Source organism: Stomoxys calcitrans, chromosome 3, assembly GCF_963082655.1.
Source record: "Stomoxys calcitrans chromosome 3, idStoCalc2.1, whole genome shotgun sequence".
Classification (NCBI taxonomy): domain Eukaryota; kingdom Metazoa; phylum Arthropoda; class Insecta; order Diptera; family Muscidae; genus Stomoxys; species Stomoxys calcitrans.
Genome location: NC_081554.1, coordinates 10122110 through 10146580, shown reverse-complemented (window position 1 = coordinate 10146580; position 24471 = coordinate 10122110). Strand labels below are relative to the sequence as shown.

The 24471-nt window shown below is 36.2% G+C and overlaps 1 protein-coding gene across 11 annotated transcripts in view; it reads left to right on the top strand.

Moving 5' to 3' along the window:
- The window catches only part of LOC106082568 (electroneutral sodium bicarbonate exchanger 1), a 132035-nt gene that overhangs the window by 24923 nt on the left and 82641 nt on the right, over positions 1-24471 (top strand). For 3 of the 11 annotated variants that reach the window (XM_013245160.2, XM_013245161.2, XM_013245159.2), the window contains exon 1: positions 4359-4917. The exons of 1 other annotated variant lie outside the window; for it this stretch is intronic. In XM_013245160.2, the coding sequence (XP_013100614.1) occupies positions 4604-4917 (314 nt within the window). In that variant the 5' untranslated portion in view covers positions 4359-4603. Of the gene's footprint in view, positions 1-1755; positions 1775-4358; positions 4918-24471 lie in introns of those variants that run through there. 7 more of the 11 variants (XM_013245171.2, XM_013245162.2, XM_013245163.2 and 4 more) reach the window with 4 other exon arrangements.

Here is a 24471-nt window from a genome sequence, read left to right as displayed (position 1 = left end):
GGGAGGCTTTGTGAGATTTTTGGAAAACGTGGAAAAGCACCATCAAGATTTTTTTTATTTGACAGAAACATAAAGGAAATATGTCAATTAAACCTATTTCAAATACCTTAAGTTTTGTGACTAACATAGTAACTTTCTAACTAATTCTAGAGTCAGACTAAATAAGAAATAGTATAATTTAGATCTTAGCTTATATTAATCTTATATTAATTAGTGTTGCTCAATTCAGCAACAATCTCAAATTTGTCAATTTCAATAGACAAACGCAATCCATACAGAAAAAAATAAAACCCTAACAGGTTAGCCAAGTTTATTTATTCGACGTGAAGTGGTAACATCGTTTACCAACCTGTCACAACGATCTGAGAACAAATGTGAAAACATTTGGAAAACTTTTAATTAGGACTTGCATAACATGTAAGCCATTTCTCTTGAATGGGTTAGGTTGAAAAAAGGATGTGGATATAAATCCGTCCCATGCCACTATGGACGTACATCTAAGCCAGTAGGTGTATGTTTATTCACTTGAATGAAATTCATTAGAATTTTTATAAATATTTTCATAAATAATTTATTTAGACTTAATTTTAACATTCAAAACAGAGGTATTTCTTCGGTTACTCACACTAAACTTACCATGGCAATCATAGGTGTAGATGAACTTCATAATGCTGCACTGGTTATTTGTTCAGAACTTCGTTTTATGTATAGTTGTCATTTCTACACAATTTTCAAACATTTGTAGTGCAGTTCTGTAACTACCGAATGTCTTGTCTTGTGCGTTGCCAACTATTAATTGTTTGTAACTGTTAACAACCAAACCCTCTTGACAGATATATTCTTTCCCAACTCTTTGTAGTCATATGTAACGAGGATTATTACTATTGAATTCACCAAAAGTTTCCTAGGCCCAAAATGTTTATCTCATATCTTTATTCCCCCGCTTCTGTTTTCCTTCCCTCACAAAATAAATAAAAATCTCACAAATTGAAGATTTACTTTCTTCACAAAAACAACAAAAACTCTGTAGGTCATATGAGGACAGACATAAATACGCACAGGCACACACACACACATAATGCTGCATATGGGAGAATAACATTTCCAAAATAATGCGTATAAGTAAAGTACTACTACTTAGAAAACATCAGCTGTAATGCTAAGGCATTCTCTCAAATGTACTCTCTTTATCTCTCTCTCCCTGTTTGAAGTCTCTTCAATTAGAAACATGCATGTGCATCAATTATCCATTGTTGTTGTGATGTATTGAAGTTTTGTTTGTTTTTGTTTTTTTTTTTGGTGAGGCGCAGCAACAGCCAGCCATTATCAAAAACATAACAAAACGCATTTTTAGTGCAAGCACACTGTATTTAACAGACATTCGCTCGGCCTCGGATGACTGGCGGCCTGTTTGTAGATGAGAGTGAGATGCTAGATGCCACAGAAGCATACTAGTGCAAGCAATGATAAAGACCCTGCACATCGACTGTTTCTGCTCAATGCATTCGATTTGGGTAACTGCAACTTCAGTACACGGCGCGACCTAAGAAAGAACGCAACGGAGAGAGATGTTTCTTTTCTAGAAAGGAATAACAAAGCGGGACGGTAGTATTTTTGTTTTAAACAAAAGAGAGATATGTTTTTGTGTGGAAAGTGATTTGTTTCATAGAAAAAAAAAATAGTTCAGTTTTTATTAAATACATATGTATATTTAAATGAGATCCATTGAAAATTTGGGGAACAACTCTTGAACTTGAGTGTCTCTGTTAAAAAAGTAAGGCAAAAAAAAGAAACAAAGAAAGGTGGTTCACAAAGAACCTACAGTGTCGTCTACTCCATTTGTCGTTATTGTGTTATTGTTTAATATTTGTTTATAACTACAGTGTCTCAAAGTGGCAATAGATTATAGAAAATTATTTAAAATCTGCGTGCTATGATTGTGATGAATTGAAAAAAGATGCAAAAAAAATCTATTTATAATATCCTATTCTTGAATGATGGGGAAAGCTTCACAACAAAGAAGAACAAAAAAATTCGTCGGTAAACATGTTAGGACAATACAAAAGTGGAATAACCTTTTAAGTATAAAGGTTACTAAAATAACAAAGGGTGCCATTGAAACCAAGACAGAGAAAAGGATTTTTTATACAGTTGATAAAGGATGGTTTGAAATGTTTGCAGACAAAGCAGAAACAAAGAGAAAAGTGTATTTACCAATACAATATTTTTACCAGTTTTTGAAACCGGTGAAATGGCCAAATTTTTAAAGAAACCAGTAAAATGACCGGCTCAAAGTTTTGACCACTTCCTATAATATGTCGAAGATATATATTCCCCGGACATATGAATAAATTGGGGACCAGTTATTAGTCACTGAAAACCAATGAAATCAACGATTTGGGCCCGCTCCCACGTTCTGTAGAGATATGACAACATTTTTACACCTATCATCGAAGGAAGAGAGAGATTCATTATTATCGTTTTTCCATTTATAACACCTCGAAATATTGACCTGCCATAGGATGGGGGTATACTTATTTTGTTATTCCATTTATAACACCTAGAAATATTGATCTGCCACCCCATAAAGTATGTACATTCTTGATCGTCCTGACATTCCGACTGTCGAAAGTACGCTTACTTTCGAAACAGTTAACCCAGGCGCTTGAAATTTTGCACAAATATTTCCTATTAGTATAGATCGGTTGGGATTGTAAAAGAACCGATCTCAGATCTTGACTTCTTGAGCCTCTAGAGGGCACAATTCTTGTCCGATTTTGCTAGAATTTGGCACAATGAATTCCCAAATGACTTCAAATTTACGTGCCAAGTATGGTTCAAGTAGGCTCAAACCCTGAAATATCTCCCATATAAAGCGATCTCCCAATTTTACTTCTGAAGCTCTGGAGGATGTAATTCTTATCCGATTTTGCTGAAATTTGGCACAGCCGCTGTATTTTTGACATCTTAAAGTGCTGATATAGCTCCTAGAGGGTGTAATTCTTTTCCGATTTGCCTGAAATGTTGTACTGTAACGTCTTCAATGACATTCAATGGCGTAACTCTCTTCCGATTTGTGTGAAATTTTGTACTGTAACGTCTTCACTGACATTACATGGACGTACTAAGTATGTTTCGAATCGGTCTAAAACCTTATATAGATCCCCTATAAACCGATCTTACGACTTTACTTGTTGAGCCTCTAGACGGCGTAATTCTAATCCGACTTAGCTAATTCGAAGTTTTACAAAGAGAATGACGAAATTAGTATACCCCCATCCTATGGTGGAGGGTATAAAAAGTATCCCCTGTTCCTTAATGGAATATTCATGGGAAATTTAGTAGTGGTAGTAGTAAGTTGTCTTAGGCCCTTCGATATCGGCACCGAGTATAGTCTAGATCGGGCTATATTTAAATATAGCTGCGAATTTGCTGAAACTCACTCGTGTTAGGCCCCTCGAAATTTGTACATAATATGATCAAGGACCACCACTTTGGCGTTTGGCAACGCTATCATTATCAACATTTTATTCACTTTGATTTTTTGAGTTCGCCAACAGTAAAACTCTCCATCAAGAATAACTTCCTTTTTAAATAGACTCTAAAGCCAATGCTTTTGGTGGCATGTAAACAAAATAATCAGCTGTCAATTAAACAAATATCACACAGTTATAGCTCAGTTTGACAGAAATACCAGTGAAAACTTGGTAACAATTTTTGTCAGCTATCCTATAGAACCACTCAACAAAGAAATGTTATTTAGACTTTACAATGGTATGTACAAAACTAAATGCAGATTTAAAGTAGGTTGGTTTGACAAATTTCCCTTATAGAACTGTCAAATAACTCTATTTTGTGCTGCATTAAGTTTTGTGAATATCGGTGTATGTGGAATAATTATTTTTCTTTCCTAAAAACTAATAATTTTTGATTTTCAAACCAACTATTCTAATTTTTGTTTATCATAAACTATACCATTTTCATTACTCACCATCAAACAACGATTCACATTTTGTTTCAAACCTTTTTACTTTCAGTCATGTCATCATTAACAAAACCCTTTGACACACTGTTTGCATTATGCGGTTCAGTTGCATGAACTATGAGATGTTATTGAACTCATTTTCATAAACACAAATACCATCCGCATTATCATCATCCTCCAACCACCCATTTAACCATTCATGCACATCATACATGCAACCATCAGAATGCATTCCCATAATTTCCCCTAGTTGTTGACTAACTTCCTGTTTAAACTGTCAGTAAGGAGACGCACATCCTTCATCCCTGCAGGATACAGGCAACACAAGTACCTACAAGCAGCAAGCAAAGGCCCAAAAGAGCAGCTGTGTGTTTGGAAAATTAATTGCACCCACGTTCTTTGAAGCAAAAAAATTCGAAAACTGATTTTCTCAATCACGGAACAATAACAAATCCATATACAACCACACAATAGACAATTTACTTTTGAAAACCAGAAGGAGAAAGAGGGAAACAAAAAGAGAAAGTGGGGAACAGTGAGAATTGAAGAAATCGAAGAAAAGAAAACACACATTTTGCCCTTCCCTTGTGTTGTATCCACACAACAACCACTTTCAACATGAAAACACAACAACACCCGCATGCCAATGCCGGAGCTGTCATAGCAGAAGACAACACTTCTGAGGCTGCTGATATCAATCTAACCATTGCCACCTCCCCCAATAGTGGTGGTGGTGGTGTTGACTCGTCCCATACCCACAAAGAAACTGAGGAAGAGACTGATCTCAACAATACCAGTTCCAGCAGTAGCAGTAGTGCGGACAATACCTCAACAGCCTCGGCTAATTCCAATCGTCGCAAATGCTCCTCCACATGTCCCAAATCCACCATTGTTAGCATTATCGTGAAAACCCAGCCGGATTTAAGAAATCGGTATGTCAAAATGTTAAGCTTTTGTATTGTAAGGACATTAACTCTACGTTCATATCCAGATGATGGACTCAAATCGTTAATCTTCATTAGCTTGATGTTCAATAAAGGCACAATAAAAGAAAATCAGAGAATACACTCAAAGAAATAAATGTCGCAAAAATTCGACAAAAAAATTCTAATTTTTGCATACCCCCAGTAAAACGAACATGTAGTCTGTGTCCCTCCCCCCAAGTGAAATTGAACGGCAAATGGGCAATATACGGAAATCAAAGAACATTTTGCTCACACCACGAATATGTGGGGTAAAAGTTGTAGGAGTCATTCTAGGGGCTCCAGGTTATTGAGCATTTTAAATCCCTTTAAAAAAACTTACAAAAATATTTTTAAATTAAAAAAAAAAATCGTAAAGTGTGAAAAAATAGTATTGCCATTGTTGGCGTTACCCAAAATTTTTTACATTTCTTTTTGTTTCTCTTTCGAGACGAGCTTAATGATCGGAGATTTTCTTTGCAAATGGAAAGTCAGAGTTCGCAACACACCAACCACAATGGAGCGCGTTTCGTCTTTGGTTAGAAGACTTTTCAACCATACAAGGTGTGATGGCTTCAAGGGCCGCGCGTTGGTATGTTGTATTTGAATCGTATTTATTGCGAAAACGCCTCTATGATACAAATACCACATTAACCACGCTTGACAACCCTGTCTATTAGCTGCACTTTTCCCAATGCATGTGTTTTCGTGTAATGACAGACTTTTTTCTGCGACAATTACACTACTTCCATGCTACAAATGATTCTGTGCACCTGTTGGAAGTTGTATTGATGGCTTCGAACGCTAGATAACGGCAACGGCTCTCGCTGTTACACCGTGTGCCCAGGTTCGAATCCCCGCCGGGCTCTGCAGATTTTTTTTTCATTTTCAAATTTTTTGTCTGTTAGGGCGAAGATCATTAAATTTCGAAATTTTTGTTTGTTTCTCTTTCGAGACAAGCTAAATGATCAGAGAATTTCTTTGCAAATGGCTTTCCTTTCCCATTTGCAAAGAAAATCTCCGATCATTGAGCTAACAACATTAGCTGTACTTTACCCCAATGCATGTGTTTTTATGTAATCGCAGATTTATTGTCTACACAATTACACTACTCCCATGGTGAACGCATGATTCTGTGCATCTGTTGGAAGTTGTATTGATGGCTTCGAACGGTATTCATTTATTACCCGATTTCGCTGAAATTTGAAAAGGTGAGTAGATTTAGACCTCACAACATCGGACCCAAATATGGTTCACATCGGACTATATTTAGATATGGCTGCCATATATACTGATCAGCCGATAAAGGGTCCGAAGCCTTTAAAAGCTTTATTTATTATCCGATTTCGCTGAAATTTGAAACAGTGGGTTAGTTTAAGCCTTCCGACATCTCACCTTAATACGGTACAGATCGGACTATATTTAGATATAGCCGTCATATAGACCGATCTGCCGATAAGGGTTCTGAAGCCCATAAAAGCTTTATTTTTATCCGATTTCGCTGAAATTTTAAGTAATGAGTAGTTTTACGCCTCTCAACATGGGACCTAAATATGATTCAGATCGGACTATATTTAGATATAGCTGCCATATAGACCGATCTGCCGATAAAGGGTCTAAAGCCTATAAAATCTTTATTTATTACCCGATTTTGCTGAAATTTTAAACAGTGAGTTGTTTTGAGCTTTCCGATCACGGAGCTTAATATAGTTGAAGTCGAACTATATTTAGATATAGCTGCCATATAGACCGATCTGCCGATAAAGGGTCTGAAGTCCATAAAAGCTTTATTTTTAACCGATTTCGCTGAAATTTGAAACAGCGCGTAGTTTTAGGTCTGCTGACATCCGTCCCAAATATGTTTCGGATCGGACTGCATTTATATATAACTGTCATGTAGACCATGTGACAGTAACAGTGACTTATATTTAGTAGACCACTCAATGTCCGTGCCGAATTTGTTCGCATAAGTTATCCAATTTTCACCGGATTGCGACGAAAGGGGGCTTACATATATACCCGAGGTGATGGGTATCCAAAGTTTGGCCCTGTCGAACTTTATGCCTTTTTACTTGTGTTTTATTATTTAATTTCATTTTTTTTATTTTATTTTTTTTTTCATTTTATTTTATTCTATTTTATTTTATTTTGTTTTATTTTATTTTATTTTGCTTTATTTCATTTTATTTTATTCCATTTTATTTTATTCTATTTTATTTTTTTTTTATTTTATTTTATTTTATTTTATTTTATTTTACTTTCTTTTACTTTCTTTTACTTTCTTTTATTTTCTTTTATTTTATTTTATTTTATATTATTTTATTTTATTTTATTTTATTTTATTTTATTTTATTTTATTTTATTTTATTTTATTTTATTTTATTTTATTTTATTTTATTTTATTTTATTTTATTTTATTTTATTTTATTTTATTTTATTTTATTTTATTTTATTTTATTTTATTTTATTTTATTTTATTTTATTTTATTTTATTTTATTTTATTTTATTTTTTATTTTATTTTATTTTATTTTATTTTATTTTATTTTATTTTATTTTATTTAGTTGTATTTCATTTCATTTTATTTTATTAATTTTTTTTTTTCTTCAATTTAAAATAATTTTTTTAATTCTCAGTGTATTGACATGTATAGATTGGCCCAATGGCTAAAACTTATTTCTATTTTGTCTAGAAAAGGTCATAGTCTTACGTCTTAGATGCGGCCATAGTTCATCGATGGTTGTTAATAACAATTTGGTATACTCGTCTTCCAAGAATTACAAGAACAACAGTTCCATTGTTTTTCTTTGTATTACATTAATGTAATTTCATTTATAGCCAGTCTAACACCTAGGATTACGCCGTAGCATATGGCCAAGGAGACAAATTGATAAAGAGGGAAGCAAGAGCGTCAAAAGTAATCAACGTAAATAATATAATTTACCATTATATAAGACACATGGCTGCGTCCATTTATACAAGCGTATGGCAGATGTGTGATGGTAGGATGTGAATGCTCTTGAATTAATAAGGATTAGGAAAAATTAACATTTCTAGAAAATCTAGGATTTACTAGGAGCATGACTTTCCATTACATCATAGCAAATTAGAAATATTGGGAGAATGAAATTCGGTTAGATCAAAAGGCCTAATAAAAGAAATTTTCGTTCCACAAGTATCGAGAATTTTGTGTTTCCTAAGAAATTGTTTATTTATTTATTGGAAATGTTTGTCTGCCTAATTATTTAGGTCTCGTCAGGTAATGAAGTTAACCTATCGATGCTAATGGCAAGCCTTGGCTCACGTGATTTTGATCTCTTCTGTTTATGACGTCAACCGATCAATGGTAATGGCAAGACTATGCTCACGTGGTTTCTTTTTAAGTGTTTTCAATTTTATCTTCTTCAGTTGGAATATTTTTTGTTTTGTAAAAATTTCATATCAAAATAACAAATAGTCAGGGTCAGTTACTTTGCAATAATGACGTCAAAAGATTTTCGCTAAATAAACAAAACACATGCGAAATACATTTGCGGAGAAAGAAAACCCATTCAGTCTCACTTGACAAGGGTAAATCACCAGAAATCACCAAATTGATCAACGCACACAACAACAATGCCAGCCAAACTATGCCGTCTTAATATGAAATACATGCCTGAACACTAATTAGAGTATATTAATTAATCTCAAAGTGTTGATGTTGATATTAAACGCTATTAGCAAATATGGCTGTAAATCAAAAACAAACGAAAACAATATTTTGATTCGTAAAACCATTTTGTTTTTCACACATAAAAAACAAAGCGGTCAGAAAATTAACTGTCGACGGCCCCATGTGAGAAATCAGCTGAGAAAAAATGCTACAATTGAACAAATTATGCTTAAAGGCAGTTTTTTGTAAATCGCCCTAATTAGGCAATGATGATGTGTGACGGATCTTACACACGTGCTTACTTACATTTCGATACGCCTTATTTACTAATTAGGCTAAGTCGTAAAAAATTTTAGATTTTCATTGAGAAGTTTACGATTTGTTACAAAAATTAGGAAAATTTTTACAACAAGAAATAAAAATTTGTTTTAGATTATGTCAAGATTTTACTTAGGACACTTTTGAATTAAGGCTTTACAACACTATAATGTGGGGAGCTCTCTACATACATTTTGATATTGAGATGATGGCGAAATTATTATCGCATGGTCAACCTTCCTTTTGTATTTGTGCTTATTAGACACTTCCTCTATGATTGCCACAAATCTAGTACTCTCTAAGCAAACTGACTTTAAATGCAATTTATGCAGTAGAAACTAGATTAAAAAAAAAAAAACAAGTAAAAGCGTGCTAAGTTCGGCCGGGCCGAACTTTGGATACCCACCACCTCGGGTTTATATGTAAACCACCTTTCTTCAAAATCCGGTGAAAAGTGCATATCTTATGCCCCATAGCAGCTATATCGAAATATGTTGCGATTTTAACCAAATACTAATAAGTACAAGTCATTGTCATTGTTCAATTGTGTATAGCAAAATATTGTTCTTTTTAGTAGCTATATCTAAAAATAAACTGATCTGAACCATATACGACACGGATGTCGAAAAGCCTAACACAAGTCTCTGTGTCAAATTTCAGTGAAATCGGACAAGAAATGCGCCTTTTGTGGGCTCAAAACCTTAAATCAAGATATCGGTCTATATGGCAACTATATGCAAATCTGGACAGATCTATGTCATATTGCAGAAGTATGTCGAGGGGCTTAACTTAACTCACTGTCCCAAATTTCGATGACATTGGACAATAAATGGGCCTCTTATGGGCCCAAAACCTTAAATCGAGAGATAGGTATGTATGGCAACTATATCCAAATCTGGAAGGATGTCGAGTGGTCTAACACAACTCACTGTCCCAAATTTCAGCAAAATCGGATAACAAATGTGGCTTTTATGGGTATAAGACCCTTAATCGGAGAATCTGTCTATATGGCAGCTATATCCAAATCTGGACCGATCTAGGCCAAATTGAGGAAGGATGTCGAGTGGTCTAACACACTCACAGTCCCAAATTTCAGAAAAATCGGATAATAAATGTGGCTTTTATGGGCCTAAGACCCTGAATCGGCGGACCGGTCTATATAACAGCTGTATCCGAATCTGGACCGATTTGAGCCAAATTGAAGAAGGATGTCGAGTGGTCTAACACAACTCACTGTCCCAAATTTCAACAAAATCGGATAATAAATGTGGCATTTATGGGCCTAAGACCCTAAATCGGCGAATCGGTCTATATGGGGACTATATCAAGATATAGTCCGATATAGCCCATCTTCGACCTTAACCTGCTTATGGACAAAAACAGAATCTGTGCAAAGTTTCAGCTCAATACCTCTTTTGTTAAAGACTGTAGCGCGATTTTAACAGACAGGCGGATGGAAATGGCTGGATAGTCTTTGATTTTTACAACGATCAAGAATATATATACTTTATAGGATCGGAAATGGATATTTCGATGTGTTGCAAACGTAATGACAAAATGAATATACCCCCATCCTTCGTGGGTGGGTATAAAAGAGTTGTCAACATGCGAGTAAAAGTTCTCAATATGCATTGCTAAAAAGCAATCTCTTCTTAGAAAACAGACTGTATATTTAAATGTGAAATCACTACGAACTAATCAAAAGTCATTGTCCTTTTTCGGTTTTCCTTCCATTAACAAGAAACCAAGGTTTGCTTTTTCTGTCACACCATTGTTGTATGTGTGTTTGGAGGGTTGTTGTTATCACAGGTGAATAGGTGGTTGATGTCTTGCATCTGTTTGTGAAACAAGTGGCTAAGGGAGGCTGCATCAAGCCCAACACTCATCCAAAACTAACCGACAGATTTTGCAAGAATACCAAAATGGCAGTGCTTTGTGACCACCACAATGACCCAAAGGAGGTCAATAACCAAGCACTTGGTAGCAATAGTGAATGCAGACAATGACAATAAATGTCACACCTAGCTGTTGTCAGTCTGTCACCCCGCTCAAGAAGAGAGAGAGAGAGAGATAGTCTTGCGGAAGGTACTCTTACAGCAATTGCCATTATGAGGGAGATAGAGAGAACAGACAAGAGATAAGAGCAACAATGCAAAACAATACAGGAAGTAGTGTTATCTCTGAGAGGCCAACGTTTTTTTTTTTTAATGTTATCTTCTCTTTACATTTGTAAATGTAACGACTATAAGAGCAATAGTGGTGAACACAAAAAGGGAGTTAGCAACAGAAGTTTAGCGGCAAAGGAACAAAGAAGTTATAAATAAGCTTTGTTATGGATTTAAAAAAGAAGAAAAAATCAAAACAATAGTTGAAATATTAATTTAAAAATATTCAAGTTAGGAATATTAAATTTAAACTCTAAATCAATGAGATGAAGAAAATGGTTAGCTAAAGCAAGCAAAAATCTTTTGTAAAAGTGATATTGATAAACATTGGGGAGAAACTCCCCGTCATGCATTTGTTGTATACAGCAGTTGTCAGAATTGTGAATTAATGTACTTAAATATTCTACATAATGATCAATACGCAATGCAACTCAAGTCAATGCACCATCAAAGACAGTGCACTTTGCACTGAAAATATATATCAAATTCGTTTTTTATTCCCAACGGTCAATTAACCCATTATGACAAAAGCGCCACCTAGACTTGAACGCAAATTTGAATGTCATATTCGTAATCTACTCCCAAATACCTTTCATTTGAGTCCCATATAGCCATGATCGGCTAATATGCCCATTTGGGGGTATTTAGGGGTGGGCGACCTCCCATTACTTGGACCTAATGATTTATGCCATATTTGTAATCTACTGCCTAATACTTTTCATTTGAGTTTCATATTGATATGAACTTAAAATATATCTGTTTAGAGGAGTTTTGGGGTTTGGGGGGCCCGCTGGGTTCTGGCCTCCAATACCTTTCATTTAATACCCTTATTGTGGCCATCGGACCACTTTCAGATATGGGTGGCGTTTTTGCGGTAAAGGGGACGGTCCTCCTCCACCCGATATCTAAAAATTATATAGCCCATGTTTCCTTCCAGACATACGTACACAATCTATGAAAATTTTAAGAAAATCGGTTCAGCCAAGTATCATATAGCCATAATAGGTCTAAAGGCGGTTTTGAGGGGTGACGTGACTTCGATTTGATATTGAATGACAGATTCGAAATCTATTTCCGAATACCTTTCATTAGAGCGCCATATTGAAATGAACGTCCAATATGTCTGTTTGGGGGAATTTTGGGGTTGGGGCGGCCCGATGGGTACTTAGACTCCAATTTTAATACCATATTTGTATTCTACTCTCCAATACCTTTCATTGTCTCGGTCGGTCCACCTTTGATTTTGGGTTGTGTTTTTGGCATAAGGGGAAGGGTCCGTTCCCCTTCTGATACCGAATAATTATATAGCCTATGTTTCCTTCCAGACCAACCTACACAATATGCGAAGATTTCGAGAAGATCAGTGTGTGCCGTTTTTCGTCCTATACGGAATAAGGAAAACGGATCCCATATATCCGTGTCGGATTCGTTATCTACTCCCGCATATTTTTCATTTGATACCCATATTGTTCCTATCGGTATACTTTTGATTTTGGGTTTTGTTTTTGGGGTAACGGTGGAGGGTCCGCCCCTTCCGTTATCAATAATTAATAAGTCCTATTCCTAATTCTTGACCATATTCGAAGTCTACTCCCGAATACCTCTTATTTGAGTTCCATATTGTCATTATTGTGAAATAAACATATTTTTAAGGGTTTTTGGGTTGGGACGGCCCCCCAGGTACTAGGACCCAACTTTTATTATGAAATTCTTACTCTACTCTTTAATACCTTTCATTTGAATCCCATATTGTCCCGATCCGTCCACTTTTATTTTTAGGTAGTACTTTTGTGGTGGGGGAGGGCCCGCCCCCTCTCGGTACCAAACTATTATATAGCCTATGTTTCCTTCTAGACCAACCTACATAATCTGTGAAAATTTCAAGGAAATCGGTTCAGCCGTTTTTGAGTCTATACGGAACAAACAAACAAACCGACAAACTAGCAAACGAACACAAATAGAATTTTATATATAAGAAGATTTAAGAAAATTTCAAATAAATTGAATAAAGTAAATGTGTTTTTTTTAATAACTTTGGTTTATTTATGCTTTAAGCTATATTGAAATTTTATGTTTATAACCATTTCACTAGCTACTCTGACTACAGTTGCAGAAGATACTTTTTTTAGTTAACAAAAAAAAACGTGCATATGAATAGTTGACCTTTCATTTTTTCCATACTTGCTGGTGTGCAAAGGACACACGCGAAGGTCATAGCAAGCAGCTCATTAAGTTGGTATTCTGTAGAGATTTTCTCCCCCATGTCTTTTGGCAGTATTTGAAAAATACCATGAGAACTTAACAACACAAAAATATTTGTTTGAGTTTAAACTTTAGCTTTTTCACTCACTGTTTTTTAGTGGTTTCTAAAACGAGCATTCATTTATAATTTATTCTGGGAAATTTGTATGCCAAAATGAGTTTATTAAATTTTGAAGAATGAAATAAAAGAGACATAACATTTGCAAGTGTTAATAAGTTATAAAGCAGCACGCCGCACTATGGTGCAGGCCGACAAAACAGGTCACAAAAATCAAAATTTTCATGTGCGCCTACGAAATTTTGAAAGAACCTATCTAATTCCACCTAATTCATTCCAACGATTTTAAAAATGCTACCCACAGAAATGTCAGATTTTTAGTTTAGGACATACGGCCGTTCAAAGTTGACCTTTTTCGATTTTGAAAAAAAAATCAAAAATTTTAGTTATTTTGGTCTGATTTCAAGTTTTATCGAGATATAAAATAGTTAAAGAAATTAGCCATTTTTCATTTTGTGTATGGAAGGATTTACTTTATAAGTGCAGAATAATCAAAAATAAAATAATAACGATTTCTCTGGGCTTCTCCAGGTTAATCACTGTTTTAAACGTACCCATTTTTCACTATTTTCAACATTGATGGAAAATAAAAAAAATATACCCAAAATAACACTCGTCATATTTTTAAAATACGGTCTTCGAATGCCCCTTAATACAAGTCAAAAACTTTTGGCTCAATTTTTTTCAAAGGCAAAAAATTTAAAAAATGGCTATGGTTCAAGAGGTTTTTGTAGGCCATGTCCCACAGTCGAAAATTCTTGTAATAAATCTATAACATTCGAACGGATAAGAATATTTACACGAAACTTGACATAGTGAATGTGGAGATGGTTTTCAATAATTATGCGAAATTTGGAGACCCCAGTAGGTCCGAAATGCATCCGAAAAAATTACATCTTCGAATCATTTTTCTTCAAAGAAGATAGTCGAAGACGATAATGGCAGTGGTGAAAAATTGGATCGTACGAATAGAGCATTTTAACCAGAGCTTCGGGTAACATTTACATGAAGCGTGCTACGTACGGCCGCACCGAATCTTATATACCCTCCACCATGGATCGCAATTGTCGACTTCTTTTCTTGTATCTCTTTTTAGGCAAACAAAGAAAACAAGAATTGTTATGCTTTTAGAACTATATCAAGTTATGGTCCGATTCATCATTGTGTAAAATTTCAGCCAATTCGAATAAGAATTGGGCTCTTTAGGGGCACATTTTCAGGCAAATCGGATATGAATTGTGCCCTCTAGAGGCTCAATAAGTCAAGATACAAGATCGGTTTATATGGCAGCCATATCAAAACATGGACCGATATGGCCCATTTACAATCCCAACCGACCTACACTAAAAAGAAGCGGCTATCTTTACTCCTTCGAAAGTTAGCGTTCTTTCGACAGACAGACGGACGGACAGGCGAACGGACATGGTTAGATTGGCTTAAAATGTCATGAAGATCAAGAATATATATACTTTATGGGGTCTTATATTGGGACGAATATTTCGAGGAGTTACAAACGGAATGACGAAATTGGTAAAAGCGTATGGTGGAGGCATCCTATGGTGGAGTGTATAAAAAGCAAACAAGTAAACGGCCGGGCCGAAGAAGTCATAACGGAACAACAAATGGAAAATTTCAGCCACACCGGGAAAAAAGTGCGCCTTGTAAGGGTTCAAGAAGTTAAATCCGGAGATGGGTTTATATGGGAGCTATATCATGTTAAAGACCGATTTAGACCGTACTAGGCACAGTTGTTGAAAGTATAACAAAACACAACATTTCAATTTCAGCCAAATCGGACAAAAATGTGGCTTGAAAGGGCTTAAGAAGTCAAATCGGCAGATCGGTTTAAATGGAATCTATATCAGGTTATAAACCGATTAAGACCGTTCTTAACACAGTTGTTCAAAGTCATAACAGAACACTACATACAGAATTTCAGCCAAATCCGACAAAAATTGCGGCTTGCAAAGAAACAAGAAGTCAAAACGGGAGATCGGTTTACATTGGAGCTATATCAGATTATAGACCGATTTGGATCGTACAGTTGTTTAAAGTCATACCTGAACACTAGATATAACATTTCAGCCAAATCGGACAACAATTGCGGCTTGTACGACACGGATATCGAAAAGCCTAACATAAGTCACTATGTCAAATTTCAGTGAAATCGTATTATAGATGCGCCTTTTATGGGGCCAAGACTTTAAATCAAGACATCGGGCTATATGCAAGTTATATCCAAATCTGGACCAATTTGGGTCAAGTTGCAGAAAAATGCCGAAGAGCCTAACACAACTCACTGTAAAAAATTTTGGCGAAATCGGACAATAAATGCGTTTTTTATGGCCCGTCCCTAAACTTTAAATCAAGAGATCGGTCGATATGGCAGCTATATTCAAATCTGGACCGATCTGAGCCAAATTGAAGAAGAATAGCGAAGGACCTAACACAACTCATTGTCCCAAATTTCGGCGACATCGGACAGTAAATGCACCTTTTATGGATCCAAAACCTGAAATAGAGAGATCGGTCTATATGGCAAGTATATGCAAATCTTGATCGATCTAGGCCAAATTGTAGAAATATGTCGAGAGGCTTAACTTAGCTCACTGTTCCAAGTTTCGGCGACATCGGACAATAAATGCTCCTTTTATGGACCCAAAACCTAAAACCGAGAGATCGGTCTATATGGCAGCTATATACAAATCTGGACTGATCTGTGCCACATTGCAGAAGTATTTCGAGGGGTTTAACTTAACTCACTGTCCCAAATTTCGCGACATCGGACAATAAATGCGCCTTTTATGAGCTCAAAACATTAAATCGAGAGATCGGTCTATATGGCAGCTATATCCAAATCTGGATCGATCTGGGCCAAATTGACGAAGGATATCGAAGGGCCTTACACAATTCACTGTCCCAAACTTAAGCAAAATCGGATGATAAATGTGGCTTTTATGGGCCTAAGACCCTAAATCGGCGGATCGGTCTATATGGGGGCTATATCAAGATATAGTTCGATATAGCCCATCTTCGAACTTAACCTGCTTATGGACAAAAAAAAGAATCTGTGGAAAGTTTCAGCTCAACATCTCTATTTTTAAAGACTGTAGCGTGATTTCAACAGACAAACGGACGGACATGGCTAAATCGTCTTAGATTTTTACGCTGATCAAGAATGAATATACCCTCATCCTTCGGTGGTGAGCATAAAAACAACTAAGAAAATGAAAATTTAGCACCAGATACACCACAGAATAGATCCCAGATGACGGTATGGAATATATACGGCCTAGGCAGAATGAGGACAGCGTAGCGGTAACCCAGCTGAAAAACAACAAGGCAGCAGAAGTCGATGGGTTACCAACTGAACCAATTAAGACCGAAGTCGACACGCTCATGAGACGTAATCTGGCGAAGAGTACACATTCCAGATGATTTGAACTTTAACATATTATGTCCGTAAATAATAAACGAGACATGACAGTATATTCCAACTTCAGAAAAATTAGTGCCCTTTCGAGCGTACCATCTGAGATATTAAACCTAAATTCAACAAGATAATCCGGTATAAATAAGTCTTTAGATTAGGTTAATCCACTATAGTGTACATATCACACTAGGCCACACAAGACTGAATGACACTTACTATTTTTCTGTCAACTATAGGCTCTAGTAGCTATAGTTTTGATCCGATCATTACAAAATGTTGCACAAGACGTTATTTTTAATGTTTCAACATATGTGCACAGTTCTATTAAACTATGAACATTTGTGGTTGAACCAATGTGGTCAATTTGTGAACGATATGAGATTGTTATTGAAAATTTAGCAAGCGCATGCAATAACCATGCAATATATTATCAAAAATCTCAAAAATACAGAAAATTCCTAAAATCAAACTATTGCATCTCTTCACTGCAACTTATGGCGTCAATCATTATTTTGGACGTCATCACTAGAGTGACAGAAAATATAATTCCGATATATTGACAAACAAAAAAAAGTTCAAAAAATAAAATTAAATTTTCATGCAATCCAAAGAAAACGTGATTTAAGATTGCCTCCTTAATGTACATATGTGTGTGCGTATAAGCAAATAATAAACAAATTTAAATGAAATGCAATGAAATACATAATTGTATTTATTTTAATGAAGTGCGTCACTGTCCACTTAGGCTGAGTGCCCAGGGACAGATTATGGTATTATCGAATATGTAGAGGACACTTCGCGCTACTAGTTAAACAATGTCTTGTAGTTTTTCAAAATAATGATTAGGGTTAACAAAATCATGGTATATATGATTAATCACATTCCAAAAGTGCTGATATAAAATATGGCAAAAAAACAAGAAAAAGGCATTAACTTCGGCCAGGCCGAACTTTGAATACCCACCACCTCGGGTATATATGTACACCCCCTTTCGTCACAATCTGGTGAAAAGTTGATAACTTATGCACAAAATTTCGGCACGGACACTGAGTGGTCTTATAAATCTAAGTCACTGTTGAATTTTGCATTTCAAATTTCAACAAAATCGGATAATAAATAAAGCTTTTATGAGCTTCCGACCCTTAACCGGTATAACGGTCTATATGACAGCTATATCTGAGTACAGTCCGATCTTTACCATATTTGGGTCGGATGGCGGATAGCCCAAAACTACACACTATTTCAAATTTCAGTGAAATTGAATAAAAAATAATGCTTTTATAGGCTTCAGACCCTTTACCGGGAGATCGGTCTGTATGGCAGCTATATCTAAATATAGTTCGATCCAAACCATATTTGGGGCGGATGTTGGGAGACCTAAAACTACCCACTGTTTTAAATTTCAGCGAAATCGGGTAATAAATAAAGCTTTTATGGGTTTCAGACCCTTTATCGGGAGATCGGTCTATATGGCAGCTATGTCTAAATATGGTCCGATCTGAACTAGATATGGGTCAGATGCCACGAGCCCTAAAACTACTTACTGTTTAAAATTTCAGCTAAATCGGATGAAAAATAAAGTTTTTATGGGCATTAGACCCTTTATCGGAAAATCGGCCTATATAGCAGCTATATCCAAAAATGGTCCGATTTGACCCGTTCAAGAACTTAACAATCGTGCATCAAAAAGACGTATCTGTGCCAAATTTCAGTTCAATATCTAAATTTTTGATGTCTGTAGAGTGATTACAACAGACGGACGGACAGACGGATAGACGGACAAACACACGGACATCATTAAATCGTCTTTGAATTTTACTACGATCCGAAATATATATACTTTGTACGGTCGGAAATTGATATTTCGCTGTGTTGCAAACGGAATGACTAAATGAATATACCCACTATCCTACGGTGCTGGGTATAATAAGGGTAATTTGACAATTTTGAAAAAATAAGTGAAAAGGCAAATATTTGCCGCAAGTGAAAAATATCTTATCAAAAAGTAAGTAAGACCTTAAGTCGGACAATGCCGAAATTTTTATTCTTTAGACCATTATGAATACAAGAAAAAAAGGAGCTTAGAAGGATAAATGCGTACCTAAATATAGTAGCTATATTTAAATCTAAACCAATTTCTACAAAAATTCAACAAAAATTATATCAAATTTAAAGATGTCATAGGATAATCCTTTCATTTTCGTGCAAAAATCGGGCGAAAATATAAATTTGATCTTTATCTAAACTAATTAGACGAAATTTCACTAGATTTCCTCTCAAGGCCTTCTAGGACATCTGTGTCAAATTTCAGAAGATTTCAATCAAAAATATGTTCTGTACTTTAAGCACTTTGTAACACGGACATACTGACAACAGGACACTACTAAATAGAATCAGAAAGTGATTCTTAATCTAGTGGTGTGCATTACAATAGGTCTATCTCTTCTCCTTTGAAGTGTTACAAACAAATTAATTAAGCATAACAACCCAATAACTCAGTATTGGCGTAGAGTATAGTAACCATAATTTTCTCTATAATCAACGCAATTATTTTTTTCTTTATTCATTTATAAGATAAAATGCATTTTAATTAATTTCTCTTAATTCGTTTAAAAATAATGCCATTTAAAAATCCTCCACATTGGAGGACACATGGGTACGACATCTGACACAAAGTTTTGTGTCATTGCTGACTGAAGGCTTACACTGGGATTTACTTCAATTATCGTTCGAATGGAGGGATTTAATTTAATCAAGTTGGTGATGTACTTCCTGCTTGCAATAACCCCACGAAAAGAAATATTCAAAAGGCAATCAGCTTATTGGAGAATTTATGTTGCAATTCTGTTGTAATGCAAATGCGAAATGCAAATTTGCCCATGAACATTCCATTAAGGAACAGGGGCAAACTTCGCACACATCAATGAGTGCTGTCTGATTTAAATTTAAGCTCAATGATAAGGGACCTCCTTTTTATAGGCGAATCTGAACTGCGTGCCGTTAGAAGTTTTTCTATGGCATAGTGCCTCACAAATGTCGCCAGCATAAGGTAGAGATAAACACCGATGAAAAAATTTCTCTGATACTCTCGCCAGGATTCGAACCCAGGCGTTCTGTGTCATAGGTGAACATGGTTACCCCTGCGCGACGCTGGCCTCGGTGCAATAGACTGGACTGTGTGAAGATTTGCATTATACGAGTACTCACAGAGTTTGAAGTTAATTGGTTTCAGCTAAAGAACTTAAAAAAAATCTCAAAACAAACAAAAACAACTAACGTTTGCCGAGGCCACATGATCATATAGAACTTTTTGTGAAAAAAATAGTTGACATTTTTTAGCTCTGGTGTGTCATTGTTCTACTTGGCAGCTACATGTTAATGAGGTTCTATTTGGATTATTTTTATTATGTCTAGTGTCTCATATACAATAAATAAAAAAAAAAACAATAAAAAGGCTTTAAGTTCGGCCGTGCCAAACTTTAGATATCCACCACCTCGGTTATGTATGTAAACCACCTCTCGTCATAATCCTGTGAAAAATGCATAATTTATGCCCCCATAGCAGCTATATCGAAATATGGTCCGGTTTGGATCAAACTTGGCACGGGCATTGACTGGTCTAATAAGTACAAGTCAGTGTTCAATTTTCTAGAATAAGATATTGGTCTTTTTGGTAGCTATGTCCAAATATAGACCGATCTGAAGTATATACGACACGGATGTCGAAAAGCCTAACATAAATCACTGTGTCCAATTTCATCAAAATCGGATAATAAATGTGGCTTTTATGAGCCTAAGACCTTATATCGTCAGATCGGACTATATGGCAGCTATATCCAAATCCGGACCGATCTGGGCCAAAGTAAAGAAGGATGTCGAAGGGCCTAACACAACTCACTGTCCCAAATTTTTGGCGAAATAGAACAATAAATGCGCCTTTTATAGATCCAAGAATCGAGAGATCGGTTTATATGGCTGCTATATCCAAATCTGGGCCGATCAGGGCCAAAGTAAAGAAGGATGTCGAAGAGCCCAACACAACTCACTGTCCCAAATTTTGGCGAAATCGGACAATAAATGCGCCTATTTAAGGTCCAAGACCTTAAATCGAGAGATCGGTCTATATGGCAGCTATATCCAAATCTGGACCGATCGGGACCAAATTGAAGAAGGATATCGACAGGCCCAACAAAACTCACTGACCCGAATTTCAGAAAATCTGATAATTAATGTGGCTTTTATGGGCCTAAGACCCTAAATCGGCGGATCGGTCTATATGGGGGCTATATCAAGATATAGTCTGATATAACCCATCCACGAAGTTAAGCTGCCTATGTACAAAAAAAAAAGAATCTGTGCAAAGTTTCAGCTCAATATCTCAATTTTTAAAGACTGTAGCGTGATTTCAACAGACAGACGGACGGACATGGCTAGATCGTCTTAGATTTTTACGCTGATCGAGTCGGGTCGGAAATGGAAATTTCGATGTGTTGCAGAATAAAGAATAATTTTTTCGATAATAGTCTGAAAACGATAGGCTTGGAGTAATATTGCGCATCAGGTATTTCTAATTAGTCTTCCGGCTTTCATGATTTACGAATGATCTTTTTGAAATATATGTTTTCATATTATTAAGATCGTATATTCTATAAATTAAAACTCTTGTTTGGTAAATGACGTCTTTTCTTCAATGACGTGTTTCCATTTTTTTGCTAATTACGGATAAATGAAGTATTGTTAGCAATAATTTTTAATTTTGTTAGGGTTGTAAACCCGATTGTGTGTTAAGTGCTGTAAACCCGATTGTGTGCTAATTGCTGTAAATATCTCCACGTGCTATCAAGTGATGGTCTGCAGCTACGAAAAGTAATTTTTGTATTTAATATTTTTTATGGATGTGATAAATGCTATTTTTGCATCAACCACCTTGGCAGTTTATTAGTTTCTTTAATGGAAAATTTTGTTTGTTTTCATTATTATAACCTCCACCATAGGACGGGGCTATACTAACTTCGTCATTTCGTTTATAACACATCGAAATATTTATTTCCGACCCTATAAAGTAAATATATTCTTGATCGTCGTAAAAATCTAAGACGATCTAACCATGTCCGTCCGGCTGTCTGTCCGTCTGTTGAAATCACTCTACCATAAAACCCTGTACTGTTTTTGTACCATACCGTGTTGCTTTACTATTTAATATCATATGGTACCGAAATGAGCACGTTTGGTATCAACTTTTCTCTGGATGTACTATTGACTTGTACCAATGTGACTTCTTGAGTCCCTATAAGCCTCAATTTTTGGTCGATATAGCTGAAATTTAGCATACGGTGTTCTGTTACGACTTCTAACAACTGTGCCAAATGCGGTCCAAATAGGTCTATAACGGTACGGTTACGGTAATACGTACGCGTATGTCTGCCTCCGATCCTCTGTCCTTTGTTATTTTGAAGCCAAGATAGGAGAAGTTTTCAACGTCTTCGATGACATGGTCGTTTATAGTGAGCGGTGTCAAATTTGGTGTTCCTATCCTTATCAATTTCGTCTTTGCTATGTTCATCCTCAGGCCTACTTTGGCAGCATTTTCATTCAATCGTTCCAATTTCAGCTTTATGAGCTCAAAGCGATGCGCAGAGAAATATATGTCATCCGCGTTGTCGGTGTCTCCAAGGAAATCGTTTATGCCCCAGCGTATGCCACAGGGCGCTTCCGCATTATTTGCTTCTAATACGGAGTCTAATTAAATTAACAATAACGTCGGCGAAAGGATGCAACCCTGCTTCGCACCTTCATCGATGCCGAAAGGTCAGCTCTTTTTTCCATAGAAGCGGACTGAAACTTCAGCATTCCTACATATCCCCCTCATTAGGGTCACGATCTTTTCGGGGTTGCCCTTAATCAACAGCGTGCTCCACATTGAAGTTCTCGAAACTGTGGCAGGCTCGAAGTCGATGGGAAAAAGGTATAGGTTGGGAATAGAATTGACCTTCGTTTCGTAGTCATCGGCTTCGTTTGGCGCGTAGCGTTGTACATAAGATATTTTGCGGAATTTTGAATTTAATCGTGCCGTCACGATGCGTTCAGATATAATATTATATGATAGAAGAGCTCGCTTTGCCTTCGGCGACAGTAAAGGATAGACCACAGTTATTCGGTGGATTTCATAGCCTGAAACAAGAAAGAGCGTGCTTAGTTCAGCCGGTCCGAATCTTATATACCCTCCACCATCGATCGCATTTGTGGAGTTCTTTGCGCGGTATCTTTTTTTAGGCAAAACAAGTTATTCGGACCATAATTGAATTAAATGTTGGAGACCATAGTAGAGGTCATTGTGTTAAATTTTAGCCCTTTACAAAATTTCATCCAAATCGGATAATAATTACACCCTCTGGACGCTAAAGGAGTCAAGATCAATTTGAACCATATTTGGCACAGTTATTGGAAGTCATAACAAAACGCGTCTTGAGAAATTTGAGCCAAATTGAATAAAAATTGCGACCTCTAGTGGCTCAAGAAGTCAAGATTTAAGGTCGGTTTATATGCTAGCTATATCAGGTTATGAATCGCACAGTTATTGGAAGTCATAACCTAACACGTCGTGCAAACTTGGACCGATATGGCCCATTTACATTCCCAACTGACCTACACTAATAAAAAGTATTTGTGAAAAATTTCAAGCGGCTAGCTTTACTGCTTCGAAAGTTAGCGTGCTTACGACAGACAAACGGACGGACATTGCTAGATCGACCTAAAATGTCATGACGATCAAAAATATATATACTTTACGGGTTCTTAAACGAATATTTCGAGAAGTTACAAACAGAATGACGAAATTAGTTTACCCCCATCCTATGGTGTAGAGTATAAAAATGAGGTGGTAGCCACCTTAAAGATCCATAGTCTGAATTTCAACCATCGTACTACACTTAAACCGAGAATGTCTAGGTTGTATTTTGACATCTCGTTCTGGGCTTGGTAAAGTCTCGATGCTTCTGAGAGAGTTCTGACGATCCATGTTCCAATCGTAAACCGTTTCTGAATCTATAGTTCATCATCGGGGGTAGCAGTTCCATTATTTCTTGTTGATGTTTCTAAAATCGTAATTTTTAGATGGATGGCGGATTAGGCCATCGGTACCCAGAGCTTGAGCTGATAGCTACCTTCTAGGCCGGGTTTTTTTGATGGTAAATCTTCTGAAAATCTGCGAGCGCCATCATTGACCATTTCTTTTGGTTCAGCCGCTGGCGACGCTACTGCACGATGGGTCCGTACCCGTCTGTACCCGTCATAGCTGATGAGCTTTCCCCAATCCACCACCTCGGGAAGCGCCCGATGGCATGGAAACTCCTAAGGAATTCAGTTTTCTTTAACCACGTTTAATTTTTTTATTTTATTTTTATTTATTTTTTGTTTATTATACACACTTATGCCCCGCAGATTTACTTTTCTTGGGATCCCAAGTGTTAGTTCTAAAAACGTTCCCAATAGAAACAAATAAAAATACGTTAAGTTCAGCCGTGCCAAACTTTGGATACCCACCACCTCGATTATAAATGTAAACCACCTTTCGTCATAATCCGGTGAAAAATGCATAATTTATGCCCCCATAGCAGCTTTATCGAAATATGGGCCG